Source organism: Vulpes vulpes, chromosome 4, assembly GCF_048418805.1.
Source record: "Vulpes vulpes isolate BD-2025 chromosome 4, VulVul3, whole genome shotgun sequence".
Taxonomy (NCBI): domain Eukaryota; kingdom Metazoa; phylum Chordata; class Mammalia; order Carnivora; family Canidae; genus Vulpes; species Vulpes vulpes.
This window is the reverse complement of record NC_132783.1, coordinates 100462714-100480523: the sequence shown is the minus strand read 5'-3', so window position 1 is coordinate 100480523 and position 17810 is coordinate 100462714. Positions and strand designations below refer to the sequence as shown.

Here is a 17810-nt window from a genome sequence, read left to right as displayed (position 1 = left end):
AAACATTATTATCATCATTGGTTAAAAGTCTCCACATACCTTAGCAAGTTATCAGTTTTAACCAGGTAACTTCTAAGCTCCCTTCTGATGTTCTATTAATAAACTTATGAAAATGAAGATGCAAGATATTTTTGGCCACTCAGAAAACTTGCAGATTAACTAGAGAAGCCAAAAATTTTTGTCATTAATAAAATTTGTGGAATAATAACAAAGCCCCAAAGGGGAAAACTTGAAGAACAACCAAATGCCTGGTTTTGTTGTGCTGAACACCTACTACTGTCTGCTAAGTAGGATGAGTAAGCTGAAGGAAAGAGCTGTATTGCTTCAAAGGATTTATAAAGCCATTTGAGGAATGACAATGAGAAGGGCTTTATGGTAGAGTTGTCAGGGGATAAAAGAGATAGAAGAAAGGCATCTAATAGGAAAGTCTGATCACATTTTTCTATGTATATGCATTGCTCTTTCATCTTTGCTGGAAGACTTGGATAAAATCAACATCACTTGGAAATGCTTTTGGAGTCGTGGGAGTTGCAGGGGAGGTGGAATGTGGGTGTTGGGATGTGATGAACTTACATCCAGCTATATTTGACACCAAAGCCTCATCTCTAAATTTAAAATGATTACTTGTGGTATTTACAGCTTAAATTTGCTTTAAAACAAAAATATAATAGGATGGACTAAACAAGGTCAATAGTTACAAGCACAAAAGTAAAGCAAAAGGCAAATTAATTTTAATCCTAGGAAGTTATCGCATTATGCATTTATCTTTTCATAAAAAAGTACACAAATATGCCCCCGCAAAAACAAAAGAAACAAATAAGAAAGGATGAACTAGTTTTAAGCCTCTTAAATTATTGCTGCCAAGAAAGTGAATTTTAGAAATTTTCAAATCATATATATAAAATTGATGATTGCCTCTGACTAACAACAAAGGTTTAGCTATTAAAAAATCAGTTTTATGTGATATCAAAAACTATTACTGTTTCAGTGTTTTTAATCTTGCCTCAAATTATTTCTGTAGCTATGTAAACTACTGTACTTTGAAATGAGTATTTCAAAATACACATTTTTTAAATGAATCATTACAGTGCACTACTAGACTTCAAGTGTGAACAGTATTACTCATGCTTACAAACATTGAAGAAGAATAAATAAATTATGATATATTTGACAGTCTTCATTTCAAACACTTTTTTATATGAAAGGTCAAAACCTTGTGTTCATGTTGAGGAGTTTGATTCAGTCCTAAGTGTTTGTCCGTTCACCAAGGTTGATTGATCTTCCCATGCTGGCAACAGAGGCAGGAGCAAGGTTCATTTGCTTGCCTAACTCGCTAGGGATAACCTGCAGAATGTGTTAATGTGCACTGGTATCTGGAGCCTCGGTTTTTCCCATCAATGAGCAGGAGTGGCATTTTCCTGAAGTAGTCTATAATATCTGACACAGACAAAAAGTCCTGAAAAATTCAAAATAAGGAGATAAATCAACATTGAGATGAGTAGCATGAATTTAACCCTCAGGTTTTTTTTTTTTTTAACCTGCATTATATCCTACCTCTACAAGTTATGAGGATGGTAAGAAAAAATATTTAATATTTCGCAAATATTTTAATGATTTCTGTTGTAGAATTTTGAAAAAATAATTCATCAACAGCAACAAATTATGGATAAAGACTATATATATATATGTGTGTGTGTGTGTGTGTGTGTGTGTTTGCCTTAGGATTACTCTGTTTGTGTTTTATATTTTGGTTTCTGTATCCCTACTTCACTCTTAGTCACTAATAGTGTGAGGAGGTATAAGGAATCAGGAAGTCAGTGTCCCAGTGTCTAGAGCTGACATCCATAGCATTGCACAATGGTTCCCTCATGATCTCTCTGCTGTGTCTTCAGTGCCACCTGACATTCACAAAGTCTCTGCAGCCAAGTCTTTGCAACCATTGCCTTCATCATCTTATCCCTAATGGCCAGACTGGAAAAAAAAAATGCATCCTTCTAGACATAGATCAAAATCACATAGGTATCCCAGGAAGGATTATGCACTTCCTCCAAAACTACACTGCTGGCGCCTCTTTCAAGGGCAGCTGCAATGTATGGTTTCTACCTATGTTTCTCTACACCAGACCAACAGAAGTTCTAGAGGGCAGACATCTCTGTCTCTATAGCAGCTTTGCAGCTCTATCCACACTGAACCAGCGATTGAAACATCTGATCAGAATCATGTGAGGTTTTTTCCTGTTCATTGACATAATCATAACTTAAAAATATTTGGAGTGAAGTAGAAATTAAGAGTTATCTGGTTTTCATTCTGGAAATGTTTGATTCAGCTGATCTTCCTCCTGGAACTTTGAACTTAAAAAATATGTTTGGAGCCTAAGTTTAGCTGTTAGTTTCCTTTGCAAAAGCAGCTTTTTTGATTGCCATCCAAAAAGTAATTAGCATAAACTTGGCTAAACAGAGGAAAATTTCCCTGGCAGATTGGCCACCTTCATTGGCCAAACCTCTTTTTTAAGTGAAAAAGGACTCAAGTATTTAAATAATCACCACAACAAGAATTCTGGGTTTGGTTTTGTTTCTTTACCCTTTTCTAAATGTCAATACAGCCTTATAAGTACACTTCAATCTTACATTAAAATTATGTTACAGAGGTGAATGAATGAAATGACTTACCTTTGACACTATCAGTTTTTAAATTCAAATGCTAATTTTTTTAATTTATAAGTTATACGTGTGATTTTAGACTATTTGGAATAAAAGATATAAGAAAGACTCCATGGCACAGGTAGCTACTGTCATTTTGTTTTATTTCCTTCCAGTAAAGGAAGGACTTCACCAATGAAATTTAACTCTAACAGTGCCATACAGTATTGATCCCCAAAGAATATTACAGTAAGGTTCCATATTGACAGGTATGTGAAATGGCATAAACAGAGGATTTGAGGAAATTTTGCAACTGAAATTTCTTACCTCTTTCCCCCGGAGTCCAGTTCCCAACAAGTAAACTTGGCTTTCCTCTTGATAACGGATCTGGATGTTATAAACTTTATCCTTATACAACACCATGAGGACATATGGATTAGTTACTGTTTTTTTAGAGCTGTCTCTAACCAGAAAAGTGCCATCCTAAAAGAATAAATTCATGTTATTATGTGAGCAGCAAATGTCAATACTTCCTTTTTAATTTTTTTTAAACCTATTTATTTTAGAGAGAGAAAGCACATGAGCGTGCATGCATGAGTAAGGGGAGGAGCAGAGGGAGAAGCAGAGAGAATCCTCAAGCGGACTCCCTGCTGATCACAGAGCCCAAAACAGGGCTCATCCCAGGACCCTGAGATCATGACCAGAGCTGAAATCAAGAGTGGGCATAACTGACTGAGCCACCCAGGTGCCCCAGTAAATATCACCGTCTGTGTTGCCTGTAAGAGCAGTAGACAAGCCTCTAAAGATCTGGAAACGTAACCAGTTGACAAGTCAGTGAACATTTAGTTCCCTGAACGGTTACAGTCCCATGTGCCATGGATTTGGTTGTCAAGAGGCAGCAAAGATTGTATTAGAGAAATTTCCAAATTTCAGAGACCTCTTTGAAGTCCCTTGATGAAAGATACATCCTTTTTTTAGTAGTAATAAGACAAATAATAAGTGGTTGAGTGGATAAAGGGCCAGACAAAATAAGGACTTTATTGGTTAACTAAATATCTGTTTTCCTACTCCTGGGAGCTAATTCCCTAATCCTTTCTTTACATAGCCAAAGTCAGAAAACACACAAATGCCTATGAAATTCATCCATTTAAAAACCTCGTGATCTCCATGTAAAACATTCATCATTAAACACCTGACCAAAAACAAAACAAAACAAAAAAAAAATCCAAAAAAATAAAAAAAAACACCTGACCATAAATAAATGTGGACCATCTTGCATTCTTAACCATTTTTTTTCTGTTTACTAAAATAGTGTCATAATTTGTCCTGTACTTTAAAATGTTATTCCATAAATTATTGCTATATAATATTGATATTACAAAGATCTAATATTAAAATAGGATTAATTAGTAAGGCAGCTTTAAACTACTCCCTCGTTTGTGTATTAAATCATTATGGTTTTAAATAGCCATCAATCTGCAATAATGGCTTTCCTTTGTTCTTTTTATTTCAATTGAGTAAATTCCATTCAGAGCATCTTCTATTCAACAAATATAACTGTGGACCCATTCGCAGTCAGAATTTAGAATTTAGAGTTTTGAAGACTCCCAGAACCCACACAAAACACCTAATCCCTCCAGGTGAAACCCAGGAATCAGAATTTTTAAGATCCCCAGGTGATTTAAATGTGCATCTAAGATTGAGAACTATTCTTGTAGACTCAAGACTTGAGAGATTAAGGATCTTTGTTTTTCTTTCTCTGATGTATAGATTTAAGGTTATGGTTCTTACCAGACCACAGGAGATCTGGTTAAACTAGAAATTTCTAGGGGAAAGGGCATGAAGTTTCTGCTGTCTCTCTCCATATGGACCCCTTCACATCAATGTAGATGACAATTGTGTATTAAAAATGAAGATGGAACCAGTAAGGTGTTCAAAGTTTGGGGGAAAGAGTCTCCTTTTGATAAGGCTATGCTTCCTATGACAAGACAGACCTTTTTAGTTAATATTCTGCCAACTGAATGACTGCCTTAACTTAGATTTTTCCCAGATCCTAGGAATCATTGCTATGGATGCTGGTAGGTATAAAGCTGTCACTAATGGGTCCCCCTAGTATAACAGCATGAATATCACCTAGCAGAATTCCTAGCCCATAAGTGGTCCTCAATAAAAGCCAGTTCCCTTTTTCTCCTTCCATCAATATTTATAACTACTTAAAAATAAACGTTAGCACAGTACCTGGTTTATCTTTCTAAGAGCAGCTTCTGCCTCTGGTCGGGTAATATAAGAAACGTACCACTCCTCATTTAATGAATTCTGAAAATGTAAATTTTTAAAAACTGAATAAATTTTGCGGTTACATATGTAAGTGAAAAGAAGTCTCCAAGTAATCATTTTCATAAATCACCACCTCAATTCCATGAGCTCTGAAATGTTTGTTTTCTTAATTTGAATATAGAATCACTTAGGTGAGGTTAAATAGAGGATATTTTGCATGAAATACTTTTTATCATGACACTGGTTGCAAAGGTAGTTGTGAATAAGCATTCCATATATAATAGAAGTTTTAATCAGGGAAGATACGGGTATAATAATTTCTTCAGTTTAGTATGATATACTTAATGAAAAATCTGGGCTAGTGAGCAGTTAAGTGGCTTATTCAAGGTCATAAGCTAGAAAACAAATGAAAAATAGGATTATTTTTTCTCATTGTTAAAAACAAAACACATATTTGCTACTGGAAAAACATTAAGGAAAAAGAACATATTTTTCATCTGGATCCTCCCCTTTAATTTTTTTTACTAAAAAAAATTAAAAGTAATTTAAAATGATAAAAATACAAAAGAGTATCAAATGGGAGATTCTGGTTATTTTCTGGGAAAAAAATAAAATAAAAACATATGCTTTATTACCTCTTCTTCCCCTGGAGACAGTGATCGAGGTTTGTTTGGAACTGGCAAGGAAAAGTTTCTTCCTTCAGCTCTAGGAGGTGGTCTGTTGCCAAGGCCTTCAAAAATATAGTATTTTGAAAGTTAACTTGCTGTAAGCTATTCTTCATTTCTGTCATCACACATTTCTCCCCTAAAATGCCCTTGCAATTGTTCCCAGCAATTAACATTTTAAGAAGCCATAGCTTCAAAAATAATTTTCACCTGTTCGAAACCACAAGGGCTGTTGACTGTTCAGGCATCATTCTATAACCATGTCAGTGAAATTCTGAGAACAGTTCCACGAATTTGAGTGATTTCTTAAATGTGCATGGTACATAATATAATTAGTCCATTAATGAAAAAGTCACAGTAGTTTTAATGTGATCACCAAAAAGAAAATTCAGGGGACTGATTTTTCACAGACTCCAGCACACCCAGAATGGATTCCCAACCACTGATATTGTGACAGTGTAGTAATTAAAGACAATTATATCCTCATTTGTTGACACAATAAGAAATGTTAAGTCACCCAAGACAAGATGAAATTACCTGGAAAATATTGTTAGCTTCAGGAATCAGAGTTTGCTACCCACTCTTCCTAACTGAATGTTCTAAAGAGGTAGAAATCTTCAACCCTCACAGAGGACGCTGCCAACTACCTAATCAATCAGGAAGTCTGTGAGGTATCTGTGAATTACCCAGCATTTGTGTCTCAGCTTCCCTAACACCTCATTGTCTTTATAGTTCCCTGAAACTTTCTGAGGATGTGTTTCCTGATCTCAGCAAAGGTTTGATTGTGTGGAATTGTAATCGCCAAGGCTGTTTTCTATATGCCAGAACAGCTATTAAGAACTGAAAAATTCTGTGAGCCGCATGTTCTTTGAATTATTCATGTGTCATCCATTCATTTATTCAACAAATATTTATTCAGCACTACTCTGCCCAGGCCTTGAGTGAAAAGGCACCCCTGTATCCTACCTTTAATCCTCACAGCAACACCACAAGATGTTTATTCTCTTCTTTTGAGTATGAGGAAGCAGTGGCTCAGAGAGCCTGAACAAATCACACCAATCATGGGATCTTAGTGGCAGGGTCAGGACTTGAACCAGTGATTCCCAAACAATATTCTACATAAATAAGAATCCTGGGGGCAGAGGGTGGGGGGAGTAAGGGGGAGGATGAAATTCAAATCACCCAATCTGCATTTAGCAAGTATTGCAGGTGGTTCTGCAGCAGGATTGTTCCTCCATCTACAATATGCTATAAGCGTCACACTGCCTGCCCAAGCCACTGAGCCAGGAGAATAACCTGGGAAAGGCTGAGGTCTTCTGAGCCATGCTAGCAGGAGTCTTCACCATGGCATTCCCTGCTTCTTAATAAGCAGATCAGACTGCCTGAACTGTTGATCTTCCTTCTTAAGACTCCCAAGGCCTAAGAAGATTTTTCCTATCCCTACCTTTGCAGTCCAACATGCCAGGCACTTTTATACTGTTTCTTCAATGAAAGAAACCTAACCCTACAGTTAACTGAAGTAGAAACAAGGCCTATATTGCATGGCTACTTTGGAGTTGGATTATTCTCTTTCTGCTTCGGCACCTGCAGGCCAGCATCATGAAGTCACATTTGCAACAGGCAATATACTACTTTTTACTGCAGTCACACACCATCCTTATTATTGAGATCCTCAGGGTAGCTGAGGTGGACTTTTTGGATAACCTACAGAACAGCTTTTATCTTCCTAATATGGGAGCAGCCAAAGGAGAAGACTGAGGAACAGGTGTCCTGCCTATCTTAGGGGAAAAAAGATCAATTTTGATTAAGGTAAGCATTCCCCACCAAAATTAACCAACTATTTATATCAATAATCTCTGCTACCAACTCATAAAATTGGGGGTCTGTGGAACTTACTTTGGGAGACACTGCTATAAGTGAAGTATTGGAAGCCTAGATGCCTGTAGAAGCCAGGCAAATAACACAATGTGAATTCACAAAACACAGTGAGTTGTGGACACTGTGGAAAATTGAGGGGTGTAGGGGCAACTGTGGAAAGCACTATACCCTCAAATGCTTAGGAAACATTGAAGACATAATGGATTTTATTGGTATCAGCAATAGGGTCTTGCACATCTATGGGACAATATATTCAACTAAATGTAATGGATGTGCTCAAAAAAAAAATATTGACTCTTGAGTCATAATTGAAGTCCTAACATACTTTTCTATTTATAATACACACTGGTATTCTTGCATGTGTACTATGTCCAAAATAGTTGTTTTGTTCCTTATAGCATTTAAAAAAATTTTTAAGTAAACATTTAAAAATCAGGTACTTTATATTAAAAGCCATATTTCCATTTTTTTTTCCTGAAAAAAAAAACAAAAAACAAAAAATCTGGCATCACTAAGGCCAGTTTCCTGGCATGAGAAAAATCTATTTACTAGAGTTGGGTAACTTTCCACACTCATTCAACACTCAGTCATTCAATAAACATTTAAAAAAGTGCCTACCATGTGCCAATCACTGGCAAGTCTCTAAGGCTAAAAGATAAACACAGTCTAGTCTTACCTTGTAGGCCTTTGCTGCTACTCAAAGTGGTCCATGGACCAGCAGGATCAGCATCACATGAGAACTTGCCAGAAATGCAGACTCTCACATCCTACCCCAGACCCACTGAATTAGAATCTGCATTTTAACACAATTTCCAGGTGATCTGTATTCATATTAAAGTTTGAGAGCACTCTCAGCAATATTTATCATGGATGCCCAGAGAAGGTATTATTAAAAATGCAGGTCCTCATCCAGACTTACTGAATCAGAATCAGGGTTGGGTTCTCTTAATCTGTATTTTAAACATGTTCCTCAACCTGCAACTCAAGGATGGATTCATCATAGAAACCTAAAACTACAGAGAAAGTCAAGCACTTTCCTGAGCACCATATAAAAATAGCAGGGAGGAAAAGCTCTATACGGGATAATTAATGCCAAAGCCACCTTCCTGAGGCCAGAGGTGTGTGTGTGTGAGTGTGCATGTGTGTGTGTGTGTGTCTTATGTACATCCCAGCATTCCATCAGTCCTTGGCACATGGCAGAAACTGAATTAAGTATTGAATAAGAAAACATATTTTCTGGCTTTTAGGAAATAACCAAACCTTTGCCAAAAAGCTTTGTGACAATTGGGAATCCGGTCATTGAAGCATGTTACCTGGAGAAAGTCACTAGAGCCCAGAGTACAAACCTTGAGAGAAGTATGGCGGCAGGGAGGCACTCTGTGGGAAACCACTGTTACTGCAGAGACACAGAAAGAACAGATGTAAGTTGGGTTGAGCTAAAGAGGCTGATGGGGAAGCTGGGTCAGGGAAACCCACTGGAATGCCACTTCATTTGTGTCTACTAACACCCCTCCCTGAAGCCATGGCTGCTGAGCAAAGAGGAGGGCTGATGGGGCACGCCTCACCACTGCCCCAAGGTGGCCTACCCCAAATGCTAATAGACTTTGCAAGCCAAAACCATGAAAACCTGAAAAGGGTATTTGAAGGTTATTTTTAAAAATAAGGCCTTTAAGGCCTTTGAATTTGGAGAATGGCAGATGTCTCTGAGGAGAGGACTTCACTTTTGGTTAGGAACACATATAAATGGGCATGTCATTTGGGAATAGTGAATCCTGGGGTCCGATGGTCCACAAGGGTAGGTGGCTGGGTGAAAAAACCAGAGAGGGCCAGGCGGAACTGCAGCAGACAGAAACAGCATCTTCAGGGACAGGTGTGGGAGGAGGCATCTGTGGGGGCCCTGAAATGCTTCCTGCTCCATGCTGACAGCCATTCCTCTGCCCTCTACACCAAACCTGTCAGTCTGCTCTGTTCAGCAGTGGTGCTGGGTGGTATTCAGCAAGAAGAAGGACAGAGCTGGGCCAGTGAGGGTTGGAACAGGATGAGAGAATGGGAGAAGAGAAACAGAGAAGAGTGAGAAAGAGCAGAGAATCAGAGCAAGAGGCACCCAGGGGCAATGAAAACAGTTAGAGAGTCCTTCTAGATATCTAGCAGGGGTAGTGAGGTGGTGCTGGTGGTTTTCTTCCATACTGAAGGTGGGTCTGAGCCTCTCCTTTTGCACAGAAGAGAATGAGCTGGGGGCCTTGAGGACACCAGGTAGTAGCTCCTGGGCTTGTGGAGGGAGAAATGGCCTGTGTCTTTCTCCTGTTCCTGCCTCTGCCTCCAGACAGCCTCATCACGGGCCCTGAGAAACACCGTTGCTGTTGCAAAAGCAGGCCTACTAGGGACAGAGCCTGTGCAGTGACCTCATAGCATCTGCTAGGTCCTCCCATCCAAGATCTGTATGAACTCCAAGTACTTAAATTAACTGGGTTTCTTGAGAGTTTATTTCAATTCACAAAGTGAAAACATTCCCCATTACTGCCCAAGGGTCCATTCTGCCTGGGTGACCATGGAGCAGTCAGTTCTGTACCCCTCCAACTCCAAGCACAGAGACTTCAAGAATAGCAGTGGATGAACATGTGTAGTTCTTTATGCTCAGCTTGATTTTGTTTCTGAAGACCCAAAATGTTCTGACCCAACTACCACTGGCTCATTCCTCTCTTCCCCAAACCACTCAACATTAGATCTTACCAATGGACCTGGGTGTGATGTTAAGTTAGCACTGAATGATGTTACCACATACCTTTCAGAGAATGCTCCAGGCATGTGAGGTGATGGGAGGGTGTGCTTGGGTGATGGCTTGGTGGATCTGGAAGGGAAAGTGTTGGAGCTCATGGAGGGCATTGTGGGCTGAGGCAATGGTCTTTGATGCACTGTGGGCAAAAAGGAAAAATAAAACAGATTGTTAGGATCCAAGTGTCACAGGAACCTTCCAGAACTGTTTCCCAGTAAGTTAGAAGCAGCTAGTCAAAAGATCAAACGTAATTACAAAGTGGTAGGATAGAACTCCACCCCAAAGGTATTTCTAGATGCTTTGCCACCTTAGAATGCATTAGAATGCTGCCATTCTGTATCATTCTCTATGATATACATTCATTTTATTTTTTCATTTTCGAAATGCTATCTTGGCAGAAAATTATCAGTTGGAAACCATATGAATTTCAGAAATGATTCACAAGTTTTGTTTTATGTGAGCCAAATTTTATGCTGCCTCATTTATCTACAGTTAGTGATCCTTTCCTGTATTAGAAGGCATAAATATCACATTTTTTCTATCAAACCACATATGCAATTTTTAATTTGTTGTACTATTAAGTTACTTGCACTATTATTTATGAACATAACAGTTCTCTTTGGTAACCCAGATAACTAATGCAATATACCAACTGATATATGTCTACTTAATACTAATTTAACAATTATAGTTGATTCTATAGAGCTTCTGTACTAAATAATTCCATGTGATGTCTGAGCAGAAAAATGAAGGAATGGGTTATAAGTTGTAAGAAAGCTTTTCCAAACATACCATCATCTTCATCCTGGTAAGGGTAAGAAAAAAAAAAAGCTATTAGCCTATCATCAAAACACAATTCCTAAAAGAAGAACTGCATTTCTCAATCATATAAATGTCTGTTTCTTTCTTTAGCAGTTGTGTGTCTCCATTATAAATATATTGTGGAGAACAGTAGAGCTTGCTAAGTAGTTCATCATTTCTTAATACAAACAATCATCTAAGGACACTCCGATCTGAGACTTTCCTTGTATACATTACATAAAATAGGTTCTGAGGTGCCCAAAAGGGCCTAAAGACACAATAATAATGGCAGTATCTACTATGTGCCCTAAAGATTTATACACAATGTCTCATCCGATTCTCCTAACAACCCTTTAAAAATTTAACATCCTCATTTTACAAATGGAAACATGGTGCTCAGGAAGGAGTCCTAACTTGCCAAGGGTTACAGAAATGGATTCGATCCCTAATTTGTCTCAGCCTTCTTTTGGCCACGCCCCGTAAAAGCAACTCCATCTTACTTATGTATAACATGGTTTACAAGGTGTCTACATTGCTCAGCATTTATCTTCAGGCAATCCATGAAACAGGCAAAGGAGGAGCTAGCTATTTGCTGTACTCCTCAGATGAGAAATGACATTTCAAGAGGCGAAACAATTTTGCCATTGACAAGCAGGCAAAATAGACCACTTGGACTTGTTTTGTTAGGCCAGCACACTGGTGAAGAAAGACCTCCTTATTCAAAGTGTTGCTGCAAGGATTAAGTTGGTTATCACATGTGTCTGCTGTATGTGGAGTGCTCAGGAAAAGTTAGCTGTCATTAGTCCTACCATTGAGATAAGATAAGATAAGAAGAATCATAGCCAGAATCATTCATCCCAGTTGGCCAACTGTGAGTCCCAGCAGAGGGCTGCATGATTAAGTACACATGGGCTCAGTAAATGGCCACAATGAAATACCTCTTCAGCACCATTACAACCATGTCATGTTTCTTTCTACAACTCTCAGATTCTCACGATATGACCGTCAACCCTTCCAGAGACTGAGAACCTCAAGAATATAATGTTACCCTCACTTTCAACCTTGTCTCCTCTTTGTCCCTATGGCTTTACAGCCAAGCTGCTGTCCTTGCTATATCCTTAGGGTCAACGGGCAATGTCACCCACGTGCCTTTGCTCGGGATATTCCTGAGCCTGGAGTACATCTGGGCTTTTCCTACGAAGACTCTATTCTGTGCCCTCCCCATCATTCAATGATATCATAAATCTCAAGTCTAAGAAATCACCCCTGGCTCCTCAAGCCCCATCAATTACTTTCTTCCCTCCATCGCTAGAGCTTGTTTCATGATCACATGCTGTTGAGCATGTCGGATGTGGGTCTGCTCATCTTTCATATCTTAGCACTTTATCTGAACCATCACAGCATCTAGCACAGAGCTACAAGATAGCAGGCACTTGTGGGCTGAGCCTTTGAATAGTGATAGGGGTGTGGTCACCTCCAGAGGGCTTAGAGTCTCCAAGAAATCAGATAGACCTGGATTCCAATCCTGGCTAATTACTAGCTGAGCAACTTGTGATAAGTATCTTACCCCTCTGACTTTTGAATTCCTCTTAGTAAAACATACAATGGTTCTTCATAGGGTCGTTAAAGGCAACACATGTGTAAAGTTGGGGTGACCAACTATCTCAGTCCAGTTTGCCTGCACCTGATGGGGTTTCTGGAACTTTAAGATTTTCATTGCTAAAACTGGACATAAAACTTCCATTGCTGTTTCCCAGGTAAACAGCTTATCATCCAAACCTTCCCTAGCTTGCCAACATGCACATAGCAGGCATCCAGTAATTGCTATTCCCTCTCTTATTCAGGTTGTGGACTTGTTAAAAGGGAAAACAAAGGCCTCGTAAACTTAGCTGTGAGACCCAGACTCTTGGGTATCCCTCCTTTTAAACTTCCCTCCAACCATGGTTACTTTACATTGTGAATTAGCACCTGGTACATGGGGCTGTGATTAACCCCACCACCCCGGGACTTCTCAGAGGGACCAGAGCTCAGCAATGCAACACCGGGGGCAGGAGAAAATAATAGAGGCCCCAAGAGACACCAGCTTAAGAGCCTACTGTGTGCAGGCTTTGCTCCCTGTGCCAGGTCTTAGTGAAGTCTGAGAAAGGAGCGACCCCAAGCTCCACAGAGCTTGCGCTGATTTGCCCTATGCCGGGCATTTACCAAAAGGGTTTTTGTACTTACATTCTCTCTTCTATCTGGTCCCCATCCATGCCTGAAACGAATTAGGGCAGAGAAAAAGAACTGAGCATGAGGAGTTCCAGCAAGCCAGCCTCAGTGTTCGACTTAATGAGAAATCAAACCCACTGAGCCGTGATAAAATGGGAAGAAACTCCCGCCCCCAGCAGAAAAGCAGGGGAGCAGGAGCAGAGGGAAAGTTTGGGGATTCAAAGTTCTGTCACCACTGTGAGCTGAGCTAGGCAAACCTTTATTCTTTTAGCTACCACAGCAAATAATCACATATATTTAAAAAAGGGTTTAGTCAGCAAACTAACTCTTTAGTAGCTATTAAATTTCACCGAGTAGATGTTTCTCCAAGCAAATGAAAACATGTTAGGTAATATTCTCCTTTGCTGATGTCTTAAAACAGCCATCTCAGGGCTCACCCTCCGGGTGAAAAGAAGACAGAAAATGCTACTGCTCTGGGACTCTTCCCAGATGCGTGAGCTTGTCACACAGATTTGGTGACAGCTGCCTTTGAGCTGGAGCAGGCAGCCGTGTGTCTGGGCTGACGTCACGCTCTCCCGGGTGGGGGTGGGGGGGATGAGAGAAGGAATATACTGAGCACCGCCTCCTCTGTCAGATGCTTCACGTGTCAGCCTCCCATCAGGTGTTCACTTACACTTTTGGTATTTTGTTCATTATATATTTTTTACATTCATTTTGGTTTTTTAAAAGATTCAAACATCCATTAAAACATCCATTAAAATATTAACTTGATTCCTGAGGTCTTCTCAGTGCCCTCTAGCCATGGCCCTGGTTTAATCCTCACACCAGCCACACGACAGCCAGAGCTAGGAGGCCCGATTGCACGGACGAGGAAAACAGAAGCCTTGGCTGTGTCCTTAGCATGCAGTAAGGTGGAAACGGACCTCAGATACATTTATGCCATTTAGTACAATAGGCCCCAAAAGACCTTACAGTAACTTTAGAAATATTGGACTTCAGAACTCTGCATTATAAAATGTGGCTGGACAGTGAGGAAGACACTTACACTGCCCTAAATACCTCCCCCAATTATTTCCTCTCTGTTACCTGACTTGAAAAATGATGCGGCAGGTACCGTTCCCACGTACTGAGATGAAAGGAAAACACTGGTTGAGGATGCCTTCTCCACAGACGGCAGCCATTCCCATCCTCCCAATGAAGCATCTCCCCACTCCTTTCTTTTTTTTTTTTTTTTTAAAGATTTTTAAAATTTATTTATTCATGAGCGACACAGGGAGTAAAGAGAGAGAGAGACAGGCTCCACGCAGGGAGCCCAACGTGGGACTCTGGGACTCGATCCCTGGCCTCCAGAATCATGCCCTGGGCCGAAGGCGGTGCTAAACCGCTGAGCATTACCACCACCACCACCCCTGGGCTGCCCTCTCCACTCCTTTCTTTGCTACATCACTATCATCTTCAAAAGGACCCAGGATTTGGCATCCAACTTGAGAAGCCAGAATTCCTCCAGCCACAGCCGCAACACCAACCGCTGCTCCCCAGGAGCAGCCGGGATTTGTAGTTCCTTGTGGGCTACTGCTGGGCAGGTTGTTGCCATCACTGCTCTGAATGACAAACCCACACAACAGAAGCCAGTTACCTGGGCACAGGTGGCTTCTTCCCTGGCAGGGGGCTACCCCGGTCATGCCTTTCTGTGGCTGGTGGTAAAGGAGGCTTTTGCATCTTGGGTAAATGCTCCCCGAGAGGCCTGCAGGGTTGAGAGTAAGGAGGAGTGAGATACAGCATATACCCTGCACCCTCACACCCATGCAACAGGGCACCTTACCTTCCCGCTGGGGCTGAGGGCTGTAAGACAGGGGAGAAGAGATGTGAGTGTCCTCAGCACTTTTCAAAGAACAAAGAAAAGACACAAAATAAAACAAAAATAACAGACATAACAAACCAGGGAAACAGCTTACCTTGTCAGGAAACGGAGGCTTCTTTCCTGTAAACGACAAACAGCAAGCAGGCCGTGAATACTTGATCAGCTAAGCAGGAGGTATTCAAAGATCCCTTAATGAAACCTTGAGCCCGAGCCCTGTGAGGGGCTGATCGGTGTAAGCTCTGGAGAATCACAGACTTCGGATGTGGAAGATGCCCATTTAGAGCACCTAATTTTACAGGCTCTGAGAAATTATGTGACTTGCCCGAGGCCACACAGAGTTGTGTACATACAAACAGTATTCCAGAGTCTATGCTTCTTTTCCACATTTGATTTTATGTAACTGATGATAAGAAGGATTAATGTCTACTTGGGATTTCATGCGTCTTTCACGGACTAAGAAGTTCTGTGGATAGCCTAAGTTTATTCCTGTATCTGAAATAAACCCATTTGCCCCGGAGGGGTTAATTTTCCTTCAGACTCATGGTACATTGGACATTACATAAAGTATTACACTTCCTCTCCGGAAAAATGTTCGATGTGGGGGGAGAGCATTTCAGGAGATACTCCTGATGGGGTGCCAGTCATACCGCCTTAACTTTTGTTGGGTTTTATTTCTTTCTTCCTTTTACTTTTTTCTTAGAACAGATGACATGAAGGCTCCCTAAAGAAATGCGAGGTGTACCTGAGAACTCTGCACTGCAAAGTCATTCAAAGCAACTTATTTTTTACTCTGTCTGGAGTCCCTTTGAGTAGATATGCCCTTTGGTTTCAGTGCAGGAAGAAGTACCACTTAACTGTATTCAACTAGGTCTATAAGCAAATCCTGTATGCCTTGAGCAAATTATCTAAGGTCTTTGAGTCTCAATTTCCTCCCCTGTAAAGTGAAGTTTATAGGTTAAAAGTGCATAGGTTTGTTGTAAGGATCAGGTAACAATTTATATGCAGGGTCAAGTACATGATCCATGGGGGCCAGATGTTTCCTCTTCCTTTTCTTCCTTCTCATACCTCTGTGCAGTTAACACCCCAAGGTGAATGATGATATGATTTTCACAGCATGATATACACCCAGGCCTGTGACAGGTCCTAAGAATCTGATCCTACCGTGAAAAGCTCACTGCCCAGTGGGAGACATGGTATAAGAAAAGTTTATTACTCATAAAACTTCAGCTTAAGATGGAACCCTACCTTACAGGGTTACTAAGAAAACTTAGATTTATATTCTTAGGCTTATGTAGATTTTCTTTTTAAAGAAATTTTCTGATGTGCATATTCTCTGGGCATGGTCTCTGTTAAGAGTCCGAGCATCATAAGAGGCTAGTCCTCTCAAAACATCATGAACAAAGAAGTAATCAAGAGTACATATTGTCAAGAAAGGCTTTAAAAAGTTTTCTTATAAAAGAATCTATCAAAAAGAAACTTTCGTGCAGGAGGTGACTCTCAAGGATTTGATACCAGTATTCCACTTTCCTGGACGCTTTGACTTCCGGTAGGAAGCAGGCCTGGGGTCTGAACTTAATCTCTCTGGCTTCATTTTGACATAATTTGAACAGTCCTCTGCAGCAGACCAGTCTGAGCTCAAACAGCCAGCTGACAGAGCTTTGCATGAGTCATCGGAGCTGTGGTACAGTAGAAAACAGCCCCAAGCAGGAGCCTTAAGAACTGAAATTCATTGCACACAGAGAGGAATCCGAGGCCACAAAAGCCTAACTGCCTTGCTCCAAGTGCAGGTCAGGAAGGTTGGGTGTGGCCAGGATTTGAGGCTCCTTAACCTTCAAGGTTCACAGCTCCTTTTCCCAAACTCCCTACCCCATAGCAAGGAAAATCCAAGGTCTCTGATTGTCCCATGATGTAGTCGTGGAAAAGAGCACTGGCTGTGAAGTCAGTCATGGATTCAAATCCTACACCGAGTTATGCAAATTTGAGAAAGTTAGCCAACCTCTCTGAACCTCAGTGTCATTATCTGCAAAATGGGGGTAACAATACACCCCCTTTCATTGGGTTGGTGTGAGGATAATATAAGTAAATTGTTTTTGGTAGATAAAATATTTATTTGCCGCATAGTGGGCGCTCAGAAAATTTTAGAATTGAATCAAAAGTAGCTTTACATAGAGGTAGCCATACTCCAACAACACTCTGGGCCAATTTTGGAGGAAAAGGACTGTAGGATACAAACAGTTTGGTCAATAGCACATGTGCAACAATAAACAACCCTGACATTTTAATAGCAACTTGGAGCTTTATCAAGCATTTTCTTCTTCTAGTCACCTTACAAGTAAGGAGACATCTCTGAACACATATGGTCCCTGTGGTCAGTAAGCTGCTAAGTAGCAGCCAAGGTAGCTGACAACACTGTCCCATGCCTCCTGTCTCTGCCTGTGCGACGCCGCCCCCTCCCCCCCCCCCGCCCCGCTGCACTGTGATGCCTACTGCACCATCCTTCAGGAGGACAATGAGATACGTGTGCACGTGGAACCCATGAAGAAGCAGGCCCAGCACAGGGCTAACAGCAGGAGCTCTACCCTCATCACTGGGTTGCTGAGTGATCTGAGAAAGTTATCTCTTTGTGCCTTGGTTGCCTCATCTGTGAAATGAGGGTGATTCTAATAGTCCCACATCACAGTACCATTATGATCGGGGTGGTGCACGTG

General features: G+C 40.7%; 1 protein-coding gene across 1 annotated transcript in view; it reads right to left on the bottom strand.

The window, feature by feature from the left end:
• Positions 1-709: 709 nt before the first annotated feature.
• The window catches only part of LCP2 (lymphocyte cytosolic protein 2), a 44738-nt gene continuing 27637 nt past the window's right edge, over positions 710-17810 (bottom strand). The window contains exons 11-21 of the mRNA XM_072756623.1: positions 15197-15222; positions 15064-15083; positions 14878-14985; positions 13257-13287; positions 11025-11037; positions 10242-10371; positions 8806-8855; positions 5552-5646; positions 4878-4955; positions 2967-3122; positions 710-1456 (exon numbers count right to left, since the gene is read on the bottom strand). Coding sequence (XP_072612724.1) covers positions 1334-1456; positions 2967-3122; positions 4878-4955; positions 5552-5646; positions 8806-8855; positions 10242-10371; positions 11025-11037; positions 13257-13287; positions 14878-14985; positions 15064-15083; positions 15197-15222 — 830 coding nt within the window. The 3' untranslated portion in view covers positions 710-1333. The remainder of the gene's footprint in view (positions 1457-2966; positions 3123-4877; positions 4956-5551; positions 5647-8805; positions 8856-10241; positions 10372-11024; positions 11038-13256; positions 13288-14877; positions 14986-15063; positions 15084-15196; positions 15223-17810) is intronic.